Source organism: Numida meleagris, chromosome 17 (assembly GCF_002078875.1).
Source record: "Numida meleagris isolate 19003 breed g44 Domestic line chromosome 17, NumMel1.0, whole genome shotgun sequence".
NCBI lineage: Eukaryota > Metazoa > Chordata > Aves > Galliformes > Numididae > Numida > Numida meleagris.
In genome coordinates, this window is record NC_034425.1 from 8,526,026 (window position 1) to 8,552,458 (window position 26,433).

General features: G+C 38.3%; 1 protein-coding gene across 1 annotated transcript in view; it reads right to left on the reverse strand.

Annotated features, from left to right (window-relative positions):
• Positions 1 to 17,224, reverse strand: part of ANKFN1 (ankyrin repeat and fibronectin type III domain containing 1) — a 59,506-nt gene extending 42,282 nt beyond the window's left edge. The window contains exons 1-5 of the mRNA XM_021415283.1: positions 17,087 to 17,224; positions 14,669 to 14,870; positions 8,228 to 8,438; positions 3,478 to 3,672; positions 1,889 to 2,002 (exon numbers count right to left, since the gene is read on the reverse strand). Coding sequence (XP_021270958.1) covers positions 1,889 to 2,002; positions 3,478 to 3,672; positions 8,228 to 8,438; positions 14,669 to 14,854 — 706 coding nt within the window. The 5' untranslated portion in view covers positions 14,855 to 14,870; positions 17,087 to 17,224. The remainder of the gene's footprint in view (positions 1 to 1,888; positions 2,003 to 3,477; positions 3,673 to 8,227; positions 8,439 to 14,668; positions 14,871 to 17,086) is intronic.

Consider the following 26,433-nt stretch of genomic DNA (forward strand, 5'->3'; position numbering starts at 1 on the left):
TTCCCGAAAGTCACCAAAAGGAGCTATTAATGATCTTTCTTTTTATCTAACCATAAATATTCAATTCTCATGGGATAAAGGATTTAAAAAGAACATTCTGCCAGAACTGTCAACTTGATATAGCATAAAATGATCACCAGTGAGAGTAATTCAAAATATGACAGCAATGCTACCTCCTCTGATTAGAAAGTTAGGTCAAGTTGGATCAAATTTCTCTTAATGTTGTACTTACCAAAAGGGGACAGAACTGACATGTGCAAACCATACTCAACACAAATGAGTTAGCAAGGTGAAAATACTGCACCCTTTAGAAACTGGGAGTAGTATTCTGATTTAAAAATCAGCTCTATTTGGGATTTGCTTTACTGTGAAAATATCAACATTTGTTAGAAAGTGGACAATGTTTCAGGTTTGTTAAAATTTGGACATTACAAAGAGCAGGCTAATATTTTCAAGAGAATTAAATGTTTCAGGAGCCTAAGTATCATTTTCACAAGTAAATCAGGCAGTAGGAAGCCCTTAAATGAAATTTAGTTTCCTGGCAACCCAACCCATTGTTGAAAATTCGATTTAGGCTCCTAAAGGTCTTTGATGTTTTTGCAAATAACACTTCCTGCAGCACTGCAAGGCTGACTAGGCGTAATACAGTCATTTACCCTTCTACTGAGGCTACCAGGAATGGAATCACTTTGATTGTTTTAGTGATGTCTGGGAGTTTTGTTTTTTTTCCTTGCACTATGAAAAAAGTGTACGGAGCATACCCAGTGATGACCAGCATCTCAAATCAGAAGTAGGGAGATAAGAGAGTGTGCCTCTTCCAAAATAATCTCACGTAGTCCTTTGGGTGCTTGTGATTGAAGCCACTGAAACCTGTGCACTGGCATGTCCCACCTTTAGAGGAGTTTCATGAATTATTGGGCACTTGCTCTACAGCAGCTCTCTGCACATCTCCTGTTGAAGCAATCACTGTAACACCTACATATAGAAGCATGAAAGATACTGCCCCAGACCCAGCTATTATAGTTCCTCCTACATCTATCAAAATCCACTCTAGGAGGACTTTCAGGCTCTCCACTCTCAACTCTCCCCTGGAGTAGTCAAAGAAGGCCTCAGATCTTCAGGACAGTGCTTTTAAGTCCCTTTACCTGTGGAAGGACCCACGTTCCTACTTAAAGACAGAGCTTGCAGACTGCTCCATTAAACATTTCTGTTTCAATCATTTTAGAGAATCTGCAAGTTCCTTAAAATAGGAAAATTTAAAATTTTTCTTTCGATCTTTGATAAAACGTTGTTTTTTTTTTCAAGTTGGAATTTCCTATGGAATAGAAATTATTTTCTACTCAACGGAGCTATTCACATGGAAGCATTTTCCTATTCATTCCACTTTGCAACTAACCGGTGCCACTCCGTATGTACGGCTTTTCCAAGAATGATGTGGCAGCCCTGGAATACCTAATTAGTTGGGCTGTATGATACCTCTGCCAGAAGTTTCAGCTTCCAGAGGCATTCCTTTAAGGAACTGTGGTGTGGGTTCAGCATTTACAAGGATATGCACAGTTTCAGAAGCCCACAGGCACAAAAAGTTAGCCTGCATTTCATAGCTGACTCATCTCAATGCAGTCACTGAGCTGATGTCTTAACTACAGTAAGTCAAGCAAACACCTTCAAAGCACTCAAGGAGAAAGCTTCTGTGTTTGTTTTTTTTGTTGTTGTTTGTTTTTTAAATAAAACTTTGTCTTTGAGGAATCTTATAAGAAAATTCAACTTGCACAGCTATTTATTATGAAAATAATTAAATTCAAACATTTCTAGTGAAAGCACCTTTTTCACTCGGCCATCAAATGTTTGTAGATTGTTAAGGTAAATGAAAGATATCTAAATCCAGTACCTTTATACTTGGTCACCACAGCTGAGTTGACACTCAGAGGTTCTTGGAAGGTGACAGTGAGTGATGTACTGCTTGTTACCATGAGACAGACATTGGTTGGCGCCTCAGGGGCTCCTGGGAGAGAAGAGAAAACATCAGCTCTTCAGCACAACAAATCCTATTCAAACAATGTTTCTGAGTCTTCAAAGAACCCACTGAAAATCACCCTGCAATTGTGAGCTTTGGGTTGTAGGTGTTTGTGTTCTCTGCCTTTTGAGAATTTTAATTAGTGCCCTGCTAACAATATCCTGCAGACACCATTTGTTTCTATCATGGTTTTTGGCTCCTTTCAGTTAAAAATATCTTCCTGCATATATGTAACCCAATAAAACAGATTCATGCTAATTATGTCAATGAAAAGCCCCTATAAATCTCTTGGGGTGGGTAGGAAGAGAGAGAAAGGACAAAACCACAAAGAGCTAATTAAACCTTTATAGTTTCACTAACAAACTCAAATTTATTAAATGACAGAAAACCTTTTTACATGATTGTGATCCAGAAATTGCACGTTCCACAAACGTTTCAGTGTAGTAGTTCCAAAATACATTTGTCAGTTGAGGACTAATTTCTTTTTTATTATTATTATTTCTTTTTTTTCTTTAAAAAAGAAAGCTTAATTCACAGAATATCCATCAGACTCAATTCAGAAATCAAACATAAAATGTCATGACTTACTGCTGGAATTGATTAAAAAAATCATTATATTAACTTACTGCTGTATTGGCTGTATTTAATATCTAATACAAGGAGCACTACATCTGTCTTGAAGAAATAATCTTAGAATACAATGAATTTGAGAAAATTATTTTAAGTGTATATATATAAAGAAAGGTGGCTGTAAAAATGTTAATGATTGTATTTCACTGAAGAGGAAGGGTACAGCTAAAAGATCCAAATGTGGAAGAGTTCAGTCCTGTTTACTCCTTTCCACAGGTTCAAATTCACAATTCCTTTAAATAGTTTTGCAATTGAGTCTGTACCCAAAGTAGCCCAATTTGTGACTATGCTGATGAAATGTTGTATGTAGATGCTAACAATAAAATTTTGATGATTTTTATATGAAAAATCTAAGTTCATTTTTAATCAAATATTAAGAACAACTCAATTATTTTAAGACAGAACTATTTAAAAAATAGAGTACAACAACAACAGAAAAAGACCAGTGTTCCTCTATTACTTCCTCCATATTCATATATTCTAATTGTCCTGTTTTAAACTTTGATCACATAAAATAATATCCAGAAGTAAACCTGACGAGACAAGACAGAATCATTAGATCCTGAACTAAGAGTTTGTAATCTCGTCTCATCAGTTTTACACTGGTGAGCTGTGCTCTTGCTGCTCTCAGATATTTGGTCCTGTTTGGTACTCATATCAATTTCCTTCTCAGTTTCAGGAAGACCATTTAACTACGTGTCTTAGTTTTCCCACCCTAACATTCATCTGCTTCACAGCAGTGCTGTGAGGATCATCTATGCGCGACAAAGGCAGAGTATTCTCCATGGTAAGAGTTCTTGTCTTAAACTTTGCAGCTACTTTCTTCTACTTACTAGCATGCTCGTAGCCTGCCTTCATGCGCTTGTATAGCCTGTATCTCCATTCCCATGCTTTTAGTTGCTTCTCTTTTTCTGTGTTGTCTGTACCAAGTCCTTCATTCATCACTTGTGCAGACAATTCAGTAACTCGCTGCTGTGCTTCCTGGACCAATGTACACAGATGCACTGACCTGCTTTCCATGTTAACAACTACCAAGAAAAGGGAAAAGTAAATAATTGCTCGATAGACTCATGTGACAAAATTCTGGCCTTACGCATTCCAACATAACCCACTGTAAGGCCAAATCCTTGAACACTGTGCCTTCCAACAGATACCTTGTCATCAACTCGATTAGAGCCACGCCAATTTGTACCACACTTAGGGATCTGGCCACTTAAATGGGACTAATGACAAGAATAAACAGTAGATTTTATCTTCCAGTGTTTCTCAAATGCTTAACAACATCTTAATTAGTCTGAAATTGCTTACATGTTTTAAGTTGATAGAATACTATAAAAGAAGAATTTGGTCTCTAACTAACTCTTACTTTGCCAAAATATCATGTTTTCTCAGGAAGAAAGAGGTTGGTACTGGTTACAGCTAAAGACATACAACATATAAATCTCTACAAGTGAAGAGAGATCTAATTGGTGAAGTTAAGAACGAGAGTTTTGTGCTTAAAGGCTGGAGTACAGTGATTCTCTTTCCAGGTTTTCTTTGTGCCTCAGTTTTGCCCATGTAATTAGTTCTCTGACAGATTTGACATGTAGTGAGCTGTTTGACACATGGAAATTTTGTTATTCTCGAGTGCTCAGAATAGTTTTAATTCAACATTTAGCAGTATGAATTGCCTGTATAAACTACTGTGTGGTATAGAAAGGTGAAAATGACAATCACATAGGATATAAGCTAAAAAGTCCTAGCTCAAGTCCACAAGACTGCCCTATACCAGCCCCTTGATTATATAGAGAAATGTAATGAATCAAACACTATTTTCAGAACTGCTTTTAGCCTGAAATTGTTTGAACTATTAACAGTTTAGAAAATAGGACTTGTAAAGTGTTAAATCTGAGAAGAAGCACAACAACTTATCTGATGTTCAATACACAGGAAATAATGTACAAGAAAAAAAATTCTGAAATCACAGAAGGCAGCTTTTCTTTGGTGTCTGGTAATTTTGCAGAAGAGCTTTGAGATAGTTCTAATTCAAAAACCCTTATTTATCTAAAACACTTTACAAGGATTCACACTTATTTAGGACTGGCACAAGACAGTTCTCTTAGCAATAGCGGAGTGTTGCTGTGTAGGGACAGCCAGCCTGGTAGTTTCCCTATCGTTTTTACAGGAACAGCAGCAGTGTTGCACAGGCTTCACCAACCATTTACTTGCATAAACTGGGAACAGTATATGTTTCTGAAAACATGAAACTGTGACATAAGGGACCAAGACTGACTGGCTTTTGACATCATCATACCATATGAGTGATGATATCTGCACATATGAATGTATAATCCCTAAACTGGAATCATAGGATTACAGGATAAATTGGATTGGAAGGGACTTTCTAATTATCTTGTTCAAAACTTGATGTCCAAACTCCTTGTTGAAAACAAGATCAGCTACAAGTTCAGGTCAAGTTTCTGAGGACATTACCCACCTGGCCTGGAAAACTTCTTGAGGTGGAGTTTCACAAGCTCTCTGGGCAATATGTTCAACTGCTTTGCTATCCTTCTATTGAAAAAGGGGCTTGTTTTATTCAGTTTGAACCTTGTTTTAATTTTGCCATTGGTCTCACCTAACAATATAACAATTGAAATTTATCATATTTTAAGTATAATGCTACGCAGTAATGTGAAAACTGAGAGGGAATCTTTAAAACCACAGGAGGAGAGGGAAGAATTACTCAGCACCTCTGACATCTAAAGGTTGTTTTTGAAGAATGTTTGTTTCTAAGGCCTTGCTTTCAGAAGCTGGCCTGTAGCCATCCTTCCAGAAGTTTGATCATTCTTCGTATGGATGTCAAGAGGCATATGGCCAGGCTTACTGGAATCTGCTGGTATCCTCACAACTGGCTGTTTACTGAGAGGCCAAAGGTGACAGCTTCCTGGCTCCATGCCTACAATAAGCGTGCAACACATCTGATAGCAAAGCAGGACTGAGAAAGGAGATTTTATGTGCCAGAACTTCAGGTGATTGTGGATTGGCATTGGTTCAAGTTTTCACTGAGGATCTGTCTCTCTCTCTTTCATCAAGATTCAGATCTACAATTGTCAGGTCTTGGAAACGTATCAAATCAGTCGCTGGAAATTTTAATCTTATTTATATTTAGGTTCACATGAACAACCCTGGCCAGACCACAAATATGTGAACAAAAGTAACTGAAAAGATTAATAATGCAGTGGGCTTTGACAACAACAAATGCCTTGCTTCCTCCCCACTAAATTAATATTCTAAATGCTGTATTTTCTGATCCTACTTTGTGTTTAAGAAACACTGGGCTCCCGTTAAGATTTATACACCCTGAGGCCCATGATGGAAAAGAAGATCAGAGTTTTACTTTCCATTGTTTTATCTTCTGTTCTGCCTATTCCAGGCAGCTGCAAGCTATCTGTCCTTCAGATCCTCTTTTCTACAGCACTGATGCTATAGTGAAATTTCAACTAGATCTCTACGTCTAATATAGTAGAAGAGCAAGAGCTTCTGTGAGAAGCTTTTGGTGTGCACTTGCAGTGGGGAATTCATTTACCTCTCAACCTCTATGGATTTATGCTATGCAACCACTTGCAATCAGATTAAAAGATTTTTGTGTCCCATCCCAAAATTGGTATCAGTCAGAATTTTACCTTGAAATCCCACTCCTCCCACTTAGCCGGGCAAAGCCTTGCTCAATTGACCACCATAGAGAAAGGAAAATGTTCCTGCTGGGTTCTAATCATACCTTTGCAGGCCTGATATCATACAGAATGGGTTTCATTCTAAAAGGCTTGGTTAGGTATGGAAAACAAAGCAGAAAAACTAGAGGAAAAAAAAAAAAGAACGTGATTGCTGTCAGTTCCCCAAGAATAAAGCCACATATGAAACTGCTGCAGACCTTTGTTTTAAGTTGCTGAAAACAACTTCTTGCATTTTGTTCTTAAGTAGCAACCGTAAACCATCAAGCTAAAAATTAAAAAATAAAACACACCAAAACAGTCCTTTGCTTTTTATTGAGGACGTTTTGACCATTATTTCAATCAGAAAAGCTAAAAATCAAGATAAGTGAAGTGGAAATTTGGTGGGTATATTTTGAAATGGAAATGAGGTGGTTATATATTCATATTCTCTGTGTTCATAGGCATGTTTGCATTAATTACAGGAAATGAATACTAATTTATGATTGCCCCTGCTCGCCATCAGACTGCATTTATTTACAGATGAGGTCAATGAAAAATTAGTTTAGTCTTTTTTACTGCTGTTTAGAACACTCAAGACTGTGTTTTCCTCTAGATTTGTCATGGTTAATGAATGTTGCTTCAGCAGTCAATCATGTACTCTAAATGCTGTCACACTTTTTTTTTAAAGCCTCAGTCATGAACCATGACAGAAAAATAAACAAATAAATATAAAGCTAAAAAAATCTTTTCACTGAGCAGCTACACTATGCAAAAATCTCCAGGGAAGGTTAAAGGAGGCCAGAATAAATGATAATATAAGTGCTGTGGACATAGAAAAGCAATAAAGGTGTACCAACACTGAGGGTCTGGCAAAAAAACTCAACATGCACACACACACATGCACACACGCTCTCCAGTGAAAAAACTGGCAATGTTAGTAGCCTCAAGGTGCAATTTCCTGGAGCACTGAGATTGACATGCCAGCACTAAATGTTGTTAATTTAACTAACTTCAAATTAATGGCAGAGTCTGCAGTGGCCGAACCCCTCAAACACAGTCTCATTATAGCCTTGCTGGGAATGTCCTAAATATAGGCATTGACAGTTTAAAACAAATTCACATACATTGGTGTATTTTTAGACATAAGTAAGGCGTCAGAGTTTGTGTCATGGTTTACAGTTGATTAATTGGTTTGGTAAGTCACCCTCCAGCCCACAAATTGTGCATTTAAATGCCCAGGGAGGAATACAAAGGATAGTTCTGTAACTACAATACGTAGTTATAAGCAATGATAGTATTCCAGTGAAGTGTGAAGGTCTATTTTGTGCTCAGATATCCTCTGGTTCTGTAGAGCTTTGAAACTCTCATTTGAGTGTGATGTTAGGCTATTTGAAGAGTGGGGTTGAGGAGATATGAGCAGGAGTCTGAAGTAATGGAAATGATAGATTTCAACACAACCAGTCTCCTGAAGGCAGCGTAACCAAGATCAAAATAATCAAAACACAGCATAGCCTAGATAACTCATAATCTTTTGAATTTCGATGACAACCTCTGCGTTTCAGGCCATGATCACTCTGTTCCTGTTCCCATATTTTTAAAGATTTCTTTTCAGTATTGGTATTAACTCAGCTGCCTCACTGTTCATTAGGTTAGAAGTTCAACCTGACTCATAGTTAATCTACCTGATACAGGGAACAAAAATGATCTGCTGAGCACACGTTCAACAAGGAGCTACTTCTGCAAATGTCCTTCCAGCACTGTGCTGCTATTTCAGGTATAATCATCTTCATCATAAAAACCAGTCAGATTTTATAATGCAATTAATTTTCCCAAACAACAGCAAACCTAATTATTACATAATTATCTAAACCAATTCAAACTGAATACTTACAGTGTGGGCTTTCCTTTGCCCCAACATGTAGAAGAGTCCTAGCAATAGGGATGTTGTTTGTTAAAATGGCAATATCCAAAGGAGTAAGTCCTTCACTGTTTGGGGTGTTCAGGTCCAGTTCCTCTGGTGTATATTGATAGAGAAGAATCTGAACAGCATCCAGATCTTGCTGTTCTACGGCCTCAAACATTGCTTCATTGCACTGGAAATTCTGTGTACCAACAAAAAGAGAAATACAGTAGATCTTGAAAAATGTTTGAATTTTAAGAAATAAATTATGAAAAATTACTTTTGTGACATTGATATAAAATACTGAACCTTCCCATCCTAAGTTCAGCTAAGACGTGGAAGATGTTTGCAGCAAAACTGAGCTTGCTCTACTTCTAGACCTGTGTGCTTGTACTTCTTTCAGATGACATTCAAACCCATCATTCTTTTTCGGACATCGGTCCTGTAATTGAACCATATGAGCAATATTGTATGTTTTCAGTGTGAAGCTGGATGAAAGACTGATTTTGACAGGTTCTTGCACTACTTACTTTTTCATTCTCAAAATTTAAAGTAAAAAGCTAGGGCATACAAACTCAACCAACCAAAATTCAAATCAAACAAATAATTGCGGAGGTAACTTCCACAGGTATGGTGTGAGCTAGAGCCCACTCCAACATTCCAGTCATTTCTAGGAGCTTATATTTTTGTAGTTAACTTGTAGCTAGAAGATGCTTTGAATTATATAGTCATTAAATAAAAATGTAGAAATGAGACTGAATGCATTGACTCTCCGGTGTGCTTGATCAGAAAGATGGGTCTGAACAGCAGAGAACATGAGCATAGAAGCAAGTAAGAAAAATCAGGAAGATACCTGATGCCAACTCTCGAGCAGGGAGAGCCACTAAACCTTCTATTTACCAAAGTCAAGGAGATAAAAGAACTGTGTAATACAAAAAAACCAAACACCTTTCATTTCTTGATTGAGCTGGTGAGAAGCAGGTGCAGGACGATAGCATGGTCTGAAGGTTTCTGTTATGAGAACATCCTTCCAGAGCCTACAGTAATTATGTTATTTGCCAAGATTCTTTAAATTCTTTCCCAGTGTCCCATTGCCATAATTACCCAATTTTTTTCCTCTTCAGAATGAATTAGTAGAAGCAAGAGGCCCAGCTAAGCAAGGAGGGCTCAGCTTGTGGTCTCATAACGCACCTGAGATCTATGTAGACATACTGTGCCAATGGGCATACTAAAAAAATGCTTACAGAAGAGATCAAATGATCCAGATACATGATGTAAACCAGTTTTCTGTATCCTGAAGCCCACAATGGAAGAAACACAGTGACTATTATACAATAACTTTTTTGTTATTATACGAATTTAACAGAGAATTGAAGCTGTCTTCTACTGTGATTTGAACATCAACATTTCGGCCACGGAAGAAAAAATAATTTTCCTTCTTTAAACAGATGCAATTTTAATTTGGCATACTCTTGCCTAAGTTTTCAGTGAAACAACACTTTCTGAGGGAGCACTGATCTGCCAGAACATCTTTCATTTCCTCCTAAAACATATGGACTAACGGTTTACAAGTGGTTCTGAAAACGAGTACACAGCAACAAGCTGGAACTTGATCTGGTCTTTTCAGTTATGCTTGAACTTAAAAGTCTCTTCAAATACTCAGTGACCTGACAGAGATCTTTTGGTCTACTGCTTTGGATGTAAAGTATTCATATCACAGTAAGAAACTGCAAAGATTATGTTACCTTTGAAGTTTTAATATGCTGAATATTAGGAATCAGCAGAACCAAGATGTATACATAAGATGATCTTTACCCCAGGTTTTCAATACAGAGAAATGAGATACTTAAGTTAGATGATTATCTCAGGATGAGATGAACTGAGCAACAAGAAAGTAAATCTAGGAGAGTAGTGCTGACTTGGAAATACACCTTTTAGACAATTAAACAGAAAAGATAACTCACTCTGGGGCTATAGTTTATATGTAGATTTCCAAGCAGAATAAAAGACAATACTTAAAAAAGCATTTCATAAAAATGGGCTTCTATCAAATTCTTGTTTTCAGATTCTTCTCTAGATTCTGGGACTCATATGTCACTTTATTGTCAAATACTTAGATCCTTCTACAGTGTTAGGTGAAAGAGAAAAATCTCAGAATAAACTAGATGGTAAGCAGCTAAATCTATCATTCTCTATTTATGCCTCTGTTCAAGGCAAAAAATTGTCCTTCAGGACATATACCATCATTAGAGAGGGCACATCTCCAGTAACGTTTGGAAAGGAGGCCAGATTTCTATTATTTTAAGTTAAAAATGACAAATTTTTACTGCAATGCAGCAATGTTTTCTCTTATTCCAGTAGCTCCCCATATCTGCTCTTGTTGTATCAGGAGGACAGACCTTACTCTTATTCTGGTGTTTTTCCCCCAGTCTGAAGGGGTGAGGTGCTCTAACTAGAAATTAAAAGAAGTTTAATTTATTTTAATTACAAAATATTTTAATTAATTGCTAAATGTCATTAACTCCCACTCAAGACAATTATCGACATTTAACAGCTGCATGTCACTGTACTGTGCACTCCAAATTAACATAAATAGACCATTGATGTTCTGCCTAGAGAAGTAAAAAGGCTATGCTCTTTAGATTTTTGAAATGTCATTATTATAGTTGCAGAACTGTAAAGTGGAAGATTGTTTTTTCATATGAATGAAAAGTAAATTATATTCACCATTTCACCAAAAATGTCTGTCTACTTTCTAAAAAGCATTAATTTCATCTCAGCTTAAACTCATTTCAAATTCTTTCCCTACATATTTTGGAACTTTCCCTGTGCTGTTATTTAAGGAAATAAAGGGCAGTTATGCTTCAGAAGCATCTCCATGTTCATGCAATCAGAAAACAAGAAAAAACATATTACTTTTCCAAGGAAAACGTACTTATTTAACAGTTAATTCATAAAGAGCTTATTACAAAGGTGATTAGTTGAAGTGAACGGAACGACTTCATTAGATCTCACTTCTGTTCATTAAGTTCATTTGAGGAAACACTGGCAAACACTTGGAGAGCAGAAGAGAAAGGTAGAGCTGGTTGTTATTAATCAGTGACAGACTTGTGGTACGGATTCAGGACAGGAAACGAGGTACTTCTCAGTTCAGATTTTCACTTCTGTGGCCCTGGGTATGTGCAATGTTTCCACTTCTTTTTTAAGTCAAAATAGTCACCCTCTTTTCATTGGCCTTGTGATTGTGCAGAAAGGTTAAGTGAATTATCATTTGTAGAATGCCACCAAACGTGCTGGATACCATCATTTGCCTTAATGCCAGTGCTGCGTGAAACTCAATAAATCTGTACTACACAGCACAAATTTCTTGCATTATATAAGAACAAACAAAAAAAAAACTGTTACATAATAATGAAGATGGCTGAATTCAGTACTGCAGTTGAAATTAACTCTGTGATGTGGCTGACAGAAGAGTTTGACCCTTTTCCAAATACATATACGTACTTTAACAAAAGATTTTACCTACCTGAGCAATTCCTGTAGAATTATTTTCCAAACTTTGATTTGACTTGTTATTTTTGGATTCGTTGTCAAGACTTAAACCTGCATAGATGTCTTTAAAAATGCATCATCAGATTTTTACTTGCCAACCCAAATACCTAAAGTATTTCTGAAGTTTTCTCCTGAAGTCATTTGCCGAACAGAATGTAAGCACAGGCTTAAGTTAGTTCCTTATAAATACTCTGGCCAGCAAATCTATTGGCACGAACGTTCCACCAAAAATGCAAAAATACAAGAAAATTACTATTTCTTCATTTCTTTAGAAATCTGATTGAAAAAGTTGCACTCATTTAAACAAGAAGCAGAGCATGAAGTTTGTAACCTAATTCATCCAATCCAAATAATTTTCAGACCAAATTGCAAATATCAGGTCTTCCAAATGAACAATTCAGACACAACCATTGGTCTAAAATATGTTGGCATTTCTACTAACTTCAAAGATTGTAAAAACATAGAATTATGATATGACGTTTCCAAACAGGCATGTATGTACCCCTCATCCACATAGTAGTGTGCATCTAACCATAATAGACTTATTTCACTCAAAAAAACACCCTGGTGAGACAGTGAAACAGCGACCACATTTTCAGCCATGCTAATAATTGTCCCATTTGAAAGCCTGCATTGAGCTCAGCTTTCCAAGCCCAGAAAATGTTCTATGCTCCTGACCAACTTTTCCACAACTATTTGCTTTCACATAGAAAACAGGACTATACTTGAATATTATATTGTTCTCTGCTGCAATAAAGATGATTATATTCTTATATAAGTGACTCTAGAATTGCAGCATTGTTCAGATGTTTGCAGTCCAGGGCTAAGAAATTCAGATGGGGGTAAGCTGTACCATCTTTAGATGCACACGTTCAGTTTCAACCCAGCTGGTATTGTCACAAATATTAACAAGACCCTTCTGATTTCTGCCTTCATTTACACTTGCTAGATAATTCTGTTCCACTCCGAATAGACAAAGCCTTTGAATTCAAAGAGAAACTGAATCCCATTTGCAAGTGATCAGGTAAAGTTTAGGGACATTTCTTTTTCCCTGACGCTGTCTTGCAGCCTCTAATCGTTAGCTAGGCAGCTGCGCTATGTGATTAATTTATTTAGGTGTTACACAAGCGCACAAATATATATACTGAAAAGAACTACAGTATTGCTTTGCAGTAAGTAATAACCATGTTCCAGTAAGTGATTCAGTGCTGTTAGTGTTTAGAAATGCAATCTTATGTAGCTTAATTAAAATGAAGTACCCCTTTCAAGATATTTGCTCTAGGTTAGCCTGAAAAAGTCCACTATGTGCTACTGGAGTTGGAAAAAAACATTAAAGTAGTTTCTGCAAAGACTTGTTTTGATAAACATGAGTTCAAGAATAAAGCTATTTTGGGACATTGCTATGTCTGCAGCAAGACAACAATTTACTGAATGGAAAGTGTTGCACAGTAAGAGAGAATGGAAAGAAAACTCTTCACCAGCCAAAACTGGGGAAAAAAAACCCAACAAATTCTAACAAATGTTATTCACTTGTCTGGAGACTTGCTTTTAGTCACTGACTTACCTCTGTACCACAGAAATTCAGTGATTAGAAAATACATCAGCTAGCAACCTGGAATATTTCCAGCCCTTAACTGGTGGTTTGTCTGGCATTTATTTCTAGGGAAAACTGCGAAAAAAACAGGCATAATGGAGAGAAGAGGTCCCAAAGCCTTTTAAGTTCAATGGGAATCTATTCAGTGACTCTAGTAGACACCAGCTCAGACCCCAGACTGGTAATATCCAGAGATGCTTACACTCGTGGTAGATCTGCAGTGACAAAAGCTGCGTCACTCACGCAGTAGTGCAGTGGTTGAGGTTGATAAAGTTAGCTGAACTCTCTCTTCTGTTAAACCACCATCAAATGTAAAATTGGTTCTCCTCATAATAATTACTGATTGTACAGGCACTTCCACAACCTGATAGGTCTGTGCTGAAAAGGGAGGTAAGTAGGACTATAAGTAAATAGCTCTGTGGGTAGCAAAGGATTGAAGCCTCAGCAGTGTACTGCTCCTCAATCTTTGGGCTATCCATTTCTCATCACTTAAATATGACAGAAGAATACATATTTGAAGGAATATGTAATTAGTAATGTATATTTAGAGAAACACTGGTCAGAAGATGAACCATCTCTGTTAGTGCATCAGAGTAACGGCTCCAAGATGCAGCTTCAGGCACATTCGCACACTGTCCTAAGTCACTACAATTCATAAGTGGAGAGGATTTCCCTACCTGAAATTTTTCAGAAGAGGTGAAAGATGTGTCAGTTATTCCTACTTATGGAAAAGAGAATTTCATTATCTTTTTTAAGGCAATATCAACAGCAGATTTATTTTCTGCCAGCAAATATAAAAGATTCTGTTATGCATTGAGCTTACATTGTGTTATTATTTCACGGACATCCCATTCTTCAAAATGTATATGCTGTAGGTTGTATAGCTTTACCATCTCTGGCATAAATAGGAGCTCTTGTGAGCGTTAAGTCCATGGAGACAAATATGCTTTCCTGTACTAGCAGTAGAAAGCCTGGCTCTGTTCTGTACACCCAGGCTATACTGCTTCCTGTGTAATCTTATTCACAGTCTTATCTAATGACCATCATCAGAGTCTCTGACCAACCTTAATACTACGTTAAGATCTTACTCCTAAGATAAAGCAACACGACTGTAAGTTGCTTTAGCCTTCAAGAAGGTCAGACTGCATTTTGACAAAGGATCAAAAACAGCTTTAAGCTTGAGAAGAATGTATAACATTGGTCAGGGAACAGATGAAGTACAATGATGAAAAGTGTACAGATTTATAGGAAGAGAATTGACAATTTGATAAATATCAAGTATTTACCATCGAGGTCTTACGGAGACTGAGCCGGTCCGACCGCGCTCGGAAATACGCCTCATCAAAGGATGTATGGCTCCCCTTCAGCTTCTCTGAAAGGTTCCGATACAACCGCTTTGCAGCATTTGGAGAAGATGGCATGCTGTTCTTTTTGCTCTGGAGGAGACTTAAATTATGCATTTGCTGTGTCATTTTCACCTCGTAGTTTCTAGAAGAAAAACAACAGCTGTTTAACAAGATTTTGTTACACTAACGTCATGGATCAAAACTGTATCATTGGAATATATCGCAAGACTTCTATGGCAAAAATCCCTTTCATGCAGAGTTTTGTTTATAAAGAAAGTTTCACTATTCCAAAGCCATTTGATTCCAAATACCACGCAGTTAGTAGTAAACTCATGAGAGAGAACAATTTGCATTCGCCGTACAAACCCTAATATCATAAAGATGAGGACAAGAAAAACACAAGTAGATCCATCCAACACTTAATTCAATCCCAGCTTAGCATACTCCACTGTGTTTGCCTTGGGATTTTATTTTTTATACCAAAAGCAGCAGATTCAGTACCTCCGAGTGTCATGATATTACATTATGGAGAGGTTCCAAGCTTCATTAAGCCTGTAGGCCAAATTGGAAACTTACTGAGAAGCTGTGGTGACTTCTAGTAAGTTTACATTAAATAAATTAGGTTTATCCACTTAGTAGGACTTCTCATACCTATTGTGGTTTTACTAAAACCAAACAAAAAATATCTGTTATTAAAGTTAACACAGCTTATGCCTTTATCAGTCCTCTGTAAAATCTCAAGTTTTTCTTCCATTAGGAGAAGGCAAATCTAAGAAGAAACTAAATTCTGTACAAAACGCAGCTATTCAGCAACACAACAGATGGCATCTTTGCTATCCACACAGAATCAGTGCATCAGAAATGACTTGAAAAATACAAACGTGTGTTTCTTGTATGCTAACACCATCAGAACACTGAAATGGCATGTGGCACAAATACAGGAAAACAAAGCAACTGCTGGAACAATCTGAGGCAAACTATCTGCATTTTTGACCAGTGAGATGCAAAACACTACTGAAGATTATCATTCTTAACATATTTTCAAGTCACATACAAGGCGTGAAATGAAAAGAACGAAAGGTAAATGCAAGCTGTGTAGTCTAGAAAACTTTCTGTAAGTGTGATCTTACTAAGCTGTAAAAATGACTCCTAAGGGACCAATGGAAATATGACCAGGCAAAAATAAGAAATAACGAAAACAAAGAACAGCTTACGTAATTCTGTTGCTTATTTACTGAATGTTGGCATTTCATTTTCATAGATGTAAGCCATTTTGTAAAAGTTAAGGCTCCATTTTCAAGTCATTTGTGCCCCCCACTCCAATGTGAGGACACCGTCCTCACGTCACTGATCAGGTGAAATCCAAAAACGCGCACTGTGTGGACTGAAGTAACAAACTCTGCACTGAAAGATGCTAGACCTGATGATATATCATTGTGACAACTAATATTGTTACAGCATTTCCCAGACTAAAAGCTTAGAAACAGGTGATTAACAGAATGGACCCATTTGAGATTTTCACCTACAGAGATCTCTGCACGTACCTAGCATAGGTCAAAATGAACCAAGTAAGGAGATCTCAGCATGGTGCAGAGCAGCCCTGAGCGATCTTACTAGCATTCTCACATCGAGGCACAAACCACAACAAGCACGCTGCAGCATTTCTCAGTAAAGGGCAGAACTATACAGGGTAAAAACAGCAACAGCCCTCAGCTGTCATTTTTGCATTTCCAAGAATTAAAAAAATGCTTATGGCAATGCTTCCAATAATAAATAACCTGAATATCTGGGGAAAGAGTTACTGCGCTATCCTGGAATTAACCACTAAAACACATCTCATCTCTGCGACTAGAGCTCTGCTACAGCGTGTGCCAGACCAGTGACAGGAGACTTCCAACACACATTTCACACTGCACATACTGTAGCTTGTTCTTTGTGATCTGATTTCTACTTTCACTTCAAAGCACTGTAGTAACCTTTTACTCCCTAACAGCAGGGTGCTTTAAAGGTCAAATACAAATAAAAATGTTATCCTTTTAAAAGCATTTTTGGGGAGATTGGTAAATACTGACATAATGTCCTTTTAAGACGTCCATGTCCTTTCAAAATCATATTTCAGAGAGAAAAAGAAAATCTAAATAATACATTACGCTCTATGTGGCACAAACATGCTGCACTGTATTGGCAGGTAAGCTAGAAGAACAGAGCATAGCTGTAAAGTATTAACTTCAGATCTTAGCAAAGATAAAGCTAAGAAACCATTCTGCACTATACATGCTCTTAAATATGTCCATTAAACAATTTTATACTTGAACTAATAATTAAGAATATATACGTTAAAAATTAAACTTGACTTACCAGCTATCCAAGGCAAAATGTGATCAAGTTGGTGGTAACTGTCCACTATCTTCATTGAAGGAATCACACTGGCTTTGCTGTCTTTGCTGGTTCAGTCTCTGGGCAGAAGGAGTAAACCTCTTCCTTACACTGCATGAATGATCAGAAATGAAAAGATTATTAGTAGCAATGACCAAAACCCAAATTGACTGATAAGATCTCAGGGTAAAACAGTGTTTAAAGCAAACAGTGTCGTATCACAGGTCATATCACATTTGGTGCCTTTGCTGTTTACCTCTGCAGCTATAAGAATGATGAATACCTAAAGCTCTTGCTTTGGGAGTCGAAGATGCCATGACTTCTCTATGCTTTTAGCTTGTTGAATTCCTTAAAACTGACCAGCAGCACAGCATGCAAGTACAACAAATAATTACTGCCAGAGTAAACAAAACTGCAATGGTCATTAAGTTGCCATAAAATATGATCAAAAAGGCATTAACACAGCCATCATGAAGCAGTTAGTTTTATGTTCAATCAATAAAAGGAGAAAAAAAGAATCACTGTCCTACACTCAGTCCAGTAGTGCATGTTGCATGTGATGTATTGTTCTTTCTTCAGGCAAGCTACCACTACAGCTGTCTGCAATCATAGCAACAAAAGCAGCAACCACATCCATAGCTATGGGACATCTGCAAGATCATTTGAAAGCTCCCAGCCTAAGCAGGTTATGTTTAAAAATAATTACTAGATGAATAAGAAAAAACATTATTTTACTGATGCCTTCATTTCAACTAAAAGAGATCCTGTAATGTTAATATCTGCTTTAATATCTTCCAAAATAGGAGAACAGCAACAATTCAAAAATTTTTTTTACTGTAGGGCAAATAGGACTAACACTGGATCCCATAGAAACCCATGATGCAGAATAAGGAATAACCACGCACAGCCATAGAAGTGTAGTAATAATGTAAGTGACGAGCAAAGCTCAACAACAATGCATGGAATCAGTCTCCCTGGACAGTCCACTAGGCTCATGTAATAGGAACGTTCCTGTTTAACATCTGGCACGAGGAAAAAATAAGACACTTTCTGGGTCTGTCATAGCAAACAATTGTTTATACCTGCAGGAGAGGTGGGGGGAGTGGTCAGTGTTCGGTTTTTTTTATTACTATTAGTTACTTTTTCAGATTGGTCTTAAAAGGAGGGGTACCAGAGCTGCTGTTACACACACAAAAAAACATTTTATTCAGACATGGTGCTTGATTTTGGAAAATGTTGGAAGCATTCTCCCACACTTCAAAACCTCAGGTAAAGGTTCTGAACTTCATTCCAAACAGCATCCTTTTGCAGAAATAACTGAAGCTAAAACCTGGCCCTAAGGCTGACACTGATTTGTCATGAGACTTGAACTTCTATACTTTTTATTCTATACTATTCTATAATATACTTTCTATTCTATACTTTAAAAATTAGTGTGGATATGCTCCAGCCCTTTTATTTTTTGGGGGGATATATTTTCTCTGTGTGTATTTGCTACCTCTTTGTAAGTAGATGTAAGCATGCGTACACGCACCTCAAAGACTTATGACATGAACATCAAATTCAAGTACCTGGATGCTTTGCTGCAGCTGAGACTTATAAAGCACTCTGAAAATATGCACCATGCAGCATTTCTTTTCTGTGCTGTGGGAATCCCAAGCTGTACATGTGCAGGATTCCCTCTCCCACCCTGCAGCTGCGCAGCATCGTTATTCAGCAGGCTGCAGACAGCTGACTGAGCTCCCTGCTCCTCGCCAACAGGAGAAAGATTGGAAATCGTTCGAAAACCACTGAATACCTCTTTAACAGTGGGATTCTATAGGGAAGGAAAAGCATGCTGAAAGCCTGAATGTAAAATTACTTTTAAACACAAGCATAAAAATTCTGTTTTCAATGCTGGCCTGAATAGGGATCCTTCTTCTGTGTCAAAATCTGTGATAAAGTTCTTAGGTCTGCATAGACCCATTTATGGAATATTCTCATGAGGGAATTCTCACTTTCCAGCTGTTTTCAGTACAAAAAACTAAAGTTACTTCCCTAGAACTAATCTATTCTTAAAGTCTTTATAGCAGTTTCTCATTGTATGCCAATACTCTTTCCCATCTCTCCTGTGCTATCTACTTCCAGCTTGGTGGAAAGCAGAGCTTTTGCACTTGCTTTTTCTATTTTTAAGGTTCCTAGTGCTTTTCTATTGCTACTCAAATACTGGTTAATAGAATAGTATTTTTTTTAACAACAAAAAAAAATGTTTTCTTGCCCAAGCTAGCTCTTTGGAAGACAATTAGCTTGTTTATACAAAGTAAACCTTACCACTAATCTTCCTGTCATAGAGATTTAAGTTCACTCTTAAACTGTTCGAAAGACAAAAACCACCCAGTAAGGTAAGAGAGGTAACCATAAGTCTACCAAATGATAAAGCATGAAACTAATTACCAAAAGCGATGACTGAATCTGTGCAAGTCCAGTGCACACCTACACCTCGTTCTGGAAATGGAAAAGACTCAAAGACTTACAGCAAACAAAGCCCCGTGCTTGTAATAAAACACACGCAAGCAGGCCTGTTCGGCTGATCTTGTACAGAAACCTGCATGTTTGCAGCCTTTGAGAAGTCCATGAGATGGCTCAGATGTCAGCCATTTATTATTCCACTTATCTATATTTCATATGTAAATGCAAAACATTTACAGCTGAGCAGAAAATTTTGTTTGTTGTATTGAAACTACTTCTTTGCACAACCTACTGTGACTGACTTTCATCCCATGTTTGATCACTAGAAGCTCACCTACCTGTAGCACGCACCAGGAGCCGATTCCAGAAGCTATTATTAATGTTACGTTGCAAAGTCTGTGTATTTTTACAAAGATGTGAATTTAGAAATACGTTTCATGTAAATCAGCCAGGTTGGGTGGCCCCTTAACTGACACGTTTACCAAAATATTTACTCTGGATTAATCTCAGCTTTACGCACAATAGATATTTTTAGCAGCCGAGCAGTACATTTTATTGGCCATTAATTCCATTTAGCAAATTGTTTGTTTCTCCTGGGTCCAGGTGACACATCTGGAACGAGGGAGGATGTTTTCCCGGGGAAGATGATAAAACCGCAGCCAGTTGTGTACAAAGCCTCGGGGTAGCTGGGAGGCGCTCCTTTTCATGGCGTCAATCAATAGGTGGCAGCATTCACCCAGTTCTTCCGACGCCTGATGTTGTCCCCAGCAGCCACGCACGGGTATCGCATTGTCCCAAGCAAACAGTGCCCAGCGCTTCGCTGCAGGCGGTATTTCAGTCGGAAGCGCATCCTCCCTGCGCAGCATGTAACGTCTCTCCCTTCTTATCACCTTGTGCTTCTGCTCCAGGCGCCCACCGAGCTGCTGAGAGACACCCAGCAGAGCCCAGAAACCGCGTGGGAAGTTCGGAGCTGAGAAACACGCTCGAACATTTGGAATTCTAAAGCTTCTCGTGGAGCTTGCCTTTACTTCCCAGTCACTCAATGGAAAAAACAGTCATCGTCTCTAAAGACAAAGCTGTATTTTAGGCTGTTAGCAACCCTCTGTCATCAGTTCTGGTTCCCATGCACCCTCCAGCTGGGCTCATGCGGTGGAGCCGTGCAGGCCGGCCGCCTCCCTCCCTCCCCGTGCAGCACGGCCAGGCCAGCTCCGCCTGGCATCTGTCTGCTCTCTCCTTTCAGAGACCTGTGACAAGGAAGGTGGCTAAGGTGCTCTTGAAATTAAATATTGAGGATGTTTGTGCCCCTCCTCCATGCAACCAAAGGAACACAGTGGGAAGGATAACCTCCCATCCTCCAAACAGGCCAAGAAACGCGTCTTGCTCTGCTTCTTCACTTATTCTTCCCTTCAGACTTTCATATATATATACTGCCGTAGTAAATTCCAGCTCTGGTTTTGGCAATTTCTGCCTCTCTGGCTCCATGTTTACCTATCATCTTTCACACTTACTCTTTTGCCAATTTGTTAATTCTCTGTCCTATTCCCTGGTTTCTTGTGTTTCCTCAAGGACATTGATCCCAGTCTTACTTTCTCACTAGCTTCTTTAGCCAACGTTCTTGATCCAAATCCATAGCAAATAACCCATCATCCACAGAGACACAGAAGTATTCAGTATATTCATAAAAAAGACAAATATTTCCCAGTTCATCAGTCACAGATGTGATCAAACTTAAGAAATTCTGAAATTGTGAGTGAAGAAAAAATAATTGTGTTTGGACTAACCTTAGAAAATTTCCCAATGAAATAATTTTCCCCCAGCATTTTGAAACATTTGAGACGCCCATGATGTAAGCGACTGAAAGCAGCGGAGCTTGGCAGCCCCAGCTCCTCCAGGCTTCCTGCCTCAGCCGTGGTTCCTGATCTAGAGCCCTCGCAACCCAACGTGGATTTCAGCTGCAGGGCTGCTCCTGGCAGGTCCAGCAGGCCGAGCCCCACAGACTCCTGCTTCTACAGGAAGGGCTGTGGGGGCCAGGAGTCCTCCAGCTTTGGGGCAGCCAACACGGCAGCAGCACCTTGGAGACAAGGACCTGGGTTGCTTGTTTTTCAGATGAACTAGAAGGAAACCAGAACTGCTTGGTTGGGATTCTTTAAAGATGCCATGGTGTTGTTTATTTTTTTCTGATCTCTCTAACTGGAAAATTCCTGAGACACTTTAAGCTTGGCTGCAGTGGAACAGAATGAGGCCTGAAGTGTTTGAGCTACAAAACGCTTAAGTCAAATATGATCATCTGGGGTGCAAGTTAAGGTAAACAAAGATACATTAGCATAAAGAGTCCATCAGATCCTTAGAGATGTTCCTGCGTGAGACTAGGACTCAAAGAGCAGCTGCTGTCGCCTGAAGTGATGCACACACATAGGAGAGCTGCTCTCTAACACGGCTTTAGGGAGTTGCTGTCCTATTGCAAAACCAGTATAGATCAAAGTGCCTTTTGCTGATGGTTCCTGCGATTGTTCTCCATATTAGGAAAAAACTAAAATTCAGTCTCCAGAAAGCTTATAAAAGGCCATTAGGTGTAGCTGAAAATACTGCTCTTCTTTTGAAATAATTTACCCAGCTGAATATCAGAGAAATAATGAAGATGTCAGCAACAACAGCGCAACCGATGTTTTGTCAGTCTCAAGTTGATTATGCTATCTAGTCACACACTCCATATAGAGATAATTTATGCCATGTATTGTTTGGCCATGACTACTCCCAGCTGCACTGCATTTAATTCAAGTTATAGCAGAACACTTTACAAACAGAAATTAACAAGCTTTTCATAGCCAGCAATTTCTAGATTAGGAATGGATAAAGAAGGAGTAGGATTTACCAAAACTGAGCATAGAACAAAGCTGAGCAGAGGCAGACACACGATTCCAGAAGAATTTTTTCCCCCAACTATGAAGAGGCACTCCTTGCAAAGACCAGAACAAGTTTAGGGTTGTGACACTGTCACTGGAAAGACCAAAAGGTACTTAAAATGTACAGACAGGTTTCCCTGTAACTTTCACATGATTACCATGATTAACGATCTAATTATTAACACAGAGCTTATGCTGAAGGTGCATCTCCTCCTTCTTCAAATCTTGATGTATAAGAGCATTTATTATGAAGCTAAACATTGTGGCTGACACACACTATAGAAGTGTCATTATTTTTCATGCTGAGCAAAGAAGCAACTTGGATAACAGAACAACCTCCTCCTATTCTGTGAAACCCAAACAGTGGTTATTACCCCAAACAGATGAAGAGCAGCTTGTTTGTCCTAATGAAAGCACAAATCCATTTAGGGGCAGTGATCTCTAACAAATATTTTATAGTGACGGAATCAGGCATTTCAGAACAACAATGAAGTACCAATTCAGAAAAAACCTTCGGCACAGAGGACAAGGAGAAGGCACAGTGGGATTATTCTCAAAGCTGAACATTTACCTAGGGGAGAACAATCTTTCTAGGTCGTGATAGAGACAGACTATTCTAGATAACAATCCAAAATAAGAGCCTATTTTTCTGCACTGTCAGACAAAGAACCACAAGCAGAGCTGTCTCACTGGACCAGCTTTTGTGAATACCCCCATGGATCATCCCTGCAACAAGAACTTCTCACTCACTGGCTATGATAGTTTTGCACAGGCTAGAATTCATACCGCAATCATTTGGTCTGATGTGACTGATCGTCTACACTGAATGAAAATAACTCGAGAGTTCCAAACCAACGTCTCACAGGAGCAATACAAAAACCTAAACAGAACAGAAATGATTGCTGTGAAGTAACTCCAAGCTTCCCAGTGCAATTCTATTTCACATTGAGTTGAAGTGAATATTTAAAATATTCATTTTTTGCTGAGCATTTATGCTAGCTTTCAAATCGTGAAGATTTAAGGTTTACTAGAGAGGCCATTTACATGCACATAAAAGAGTATTTGTTAAACAGTTTCTAGAATTTACAGAGACAAGGACATGCTATTATGTTTACTTCACGTGGGGTACAAGGCACAGCAAAATAAGTGACAAAGCTCAGGATACGTGACTGTTCTTTCCTGAAGTCCAGCTGTTCAGTAAAAGTAAAAATAAAAATACAGGAAACACAACCAGTTCTTTTCTGTACAGAATTTAGGAGATCTGTAGCATATTATGCCAAATATCATTACTTTTTTTATTGCAGTGGTGGCTTTTAGAATATGTAGCAGTTTGAATAGCAGTTCATGAAAATATCCTCTCATCGCTTTTCTTAAGACCTAAAACCAACCAGTGTGTTTCCTTTCAATTATTTATGTCAGCCTCTCAGTAAGCAATACATACTATTACTAGCCCTCACTTCATTCCCACATTAATCAAACCTCTACTATCACAAACCAGAACGGAAGAGGAAGTGATCATTGCTCTCTAATGACCACGTACTACTTGGATGCCTTTGGTTCACGGCTTCCCCTTCCATTCCTCCATCTTCCTCACATCCTACTGAATGCATCCATCAACACCAAATGGGAGAAATGAATCTGAAATAAAATCCTACTTTTCACTTTCTGTGGCAGGTTGCAGCAAGCCATTACTCTGCTTTCTAGAGGGTCAAACAAAAATCTGATTCAGCCCAGAAGATTCTTGGGTTTATTATCCACATTCTCCTTCATCCTCCAAAGAGAAAGAACAATGCTGGCTAATGTGGGAGCAGAAAAGCACTCTGCCCTGATGACTCTGGCAAGCACAGGGATACACTCCAGGTAATAGAGCCAGCACAGCCTGCTCCAAGTCCCACTTTGAGCTGGTGCAGTCCCCCGCTGGGTCTTGCTTCAAAGTACTTTCATTCTTCAACTTGTATTAAAATGCGATGCCCCAGAGTACAGGAACATAGGTTTGGAAAGCCTTTGTGATACCAAGCTCACTTACCCTACAAATTGAGTGCATCAGGAATGTTTTGTCAGCTACACGTTCACTTACATCTCACTTACATGGAGCAAGCAGAAAGGAACATTAGAAATTGACTTCAGAAAGTGTAGAAAAACAATAAGCTGCCATAAATAACTGCTACTTATTAAAAAAACAACAAAATATAAGTACTTCACTTATAAAAGTACATCACCATCCAGATACTAGATTAGTTATCCTTGTCACAAGAGACAGATGGGGAGAATAATTTGCCATTGTGTTAAAGGACTGAATATTGATTTGACAACAAGAACTTGTGATCCAATGAAAGAACATTCTCTGCAGCCAGAAGTGCTAATCTGACTTCATCTGAATAGAGTTAATAAATATTTGCAAAAGCAGGCAGCTTAGCTGGCTTAATTATGAAAACACTTGCTTTTCACCTTTAGGAATTCATTTCCTCCAGGGTCAGAGTTTGGTGGTCTTACAGCTATCACACAAACTTCTATACAATTTGGAATGATTAATGGACCTCTGTTCTGAAAAATTATGAGGTGTTACAAGGAGAAATTAACTGAATGCACACAATGTGAACACTCTCAGTGAGTACCTTTCCTCGGCATTATTTTTGTAAAACCAGGAACATGTTATCTATGAAATGCATGTACACTGAACATGTATACAAGAGAGAAACAAACCTGCTCAGAGGTAATCTCTCATATAGCAGTGTAGTCAAGATCTCCTACAGGCACACGCCCAAGTCCAAACGAAACATTAAATACCAGACAAGAGAATTCTGCAGTTCATACAATGCAGATATCTAGAATGATTGCAGCTGAAAATACAGTTTCTCTTTCTGGAGACGGGGTTCTGGGCCAGTATCTGCACTGGGTCTCTATTCACATTTGAAAATAGGCTCTGATCAAACAGTCTCCATGCAACAGCCACTGCTGCTGCTCAGCTAGCAATAAAGCCGTGCATTTGCAATGAGGTATTTGCTTTGTGCTCAGGTTTCATGTTTTGTAGTAAATTAACGTGAGGAGTATCGGCAAACATACCTACCCTATTTGAGAGTGCTTGGTTTTGCTCTTTTGGTGATAGGTTATCACTTTTTGAAATATGGCCACAAGCATGTATTATGATACTATTAACCAAAACCACTTCTGTGCTCATGACTGTCCGTTAATTTGAAAGATGACAGCCTTTTAAATAGAATAACCTGGTTCTGTAAGAAAACAAAGGAAGTCAGGAACAAGCAGAAGGTTCAAGAAAGCCAAACAGCAGCACCAGTTTCAAATGACTGCAGCCTCCTCACTGCTGGGTACTTCCCGATTCCCTTCTCTCAGCTACAGATCTGAAATACACACAACCGAGTGGTAATCGTGATGCTTAGATCACCACTGTTTATGAACTGCTGGTAGATTATTTGAGGGAAGAGTTTTATTCAGTCCTCTAACAGAAAATCTTGTGTTCCAGTGCTCTGGATGCATCTGGCCTATTTGAGTGTCTCTACAGAGAAACTACACGCACACATTTTTAAATTAAGGATCAACTCAGAAAAGACTGAAAAACATCCACTCCTGGTATGAAGGATGAATTTGTCTCCTCTGAAAAGAACTTTGCTGAAAAACAAAAGGTCAAACTGATTACTCCAGCAGCATTAAACATGAATCAAGTAAAATTCTTCCTTAGGATTGCTAGTGTGGATTGCATTACTGCACACTGTTCAATGCAAATAAAGTCAATATTTCTTCCAAGAAAATTCAACTACAGAGAACAAAACTCAAGCTAGTAAGAACTACTTCAACCTTGAATCATAGATAATAGGCAATCATGGAAAGTAAAATAAATTCATTATTACTAGTTTTTAAAAAGAGCATTCCAGATTGAAATAACCCCTTTTACAATATGTGTCAGACAGTTTGTACACACTTTCACACTCACTTTACTACTGGCACAGTCTTTTGACCTGG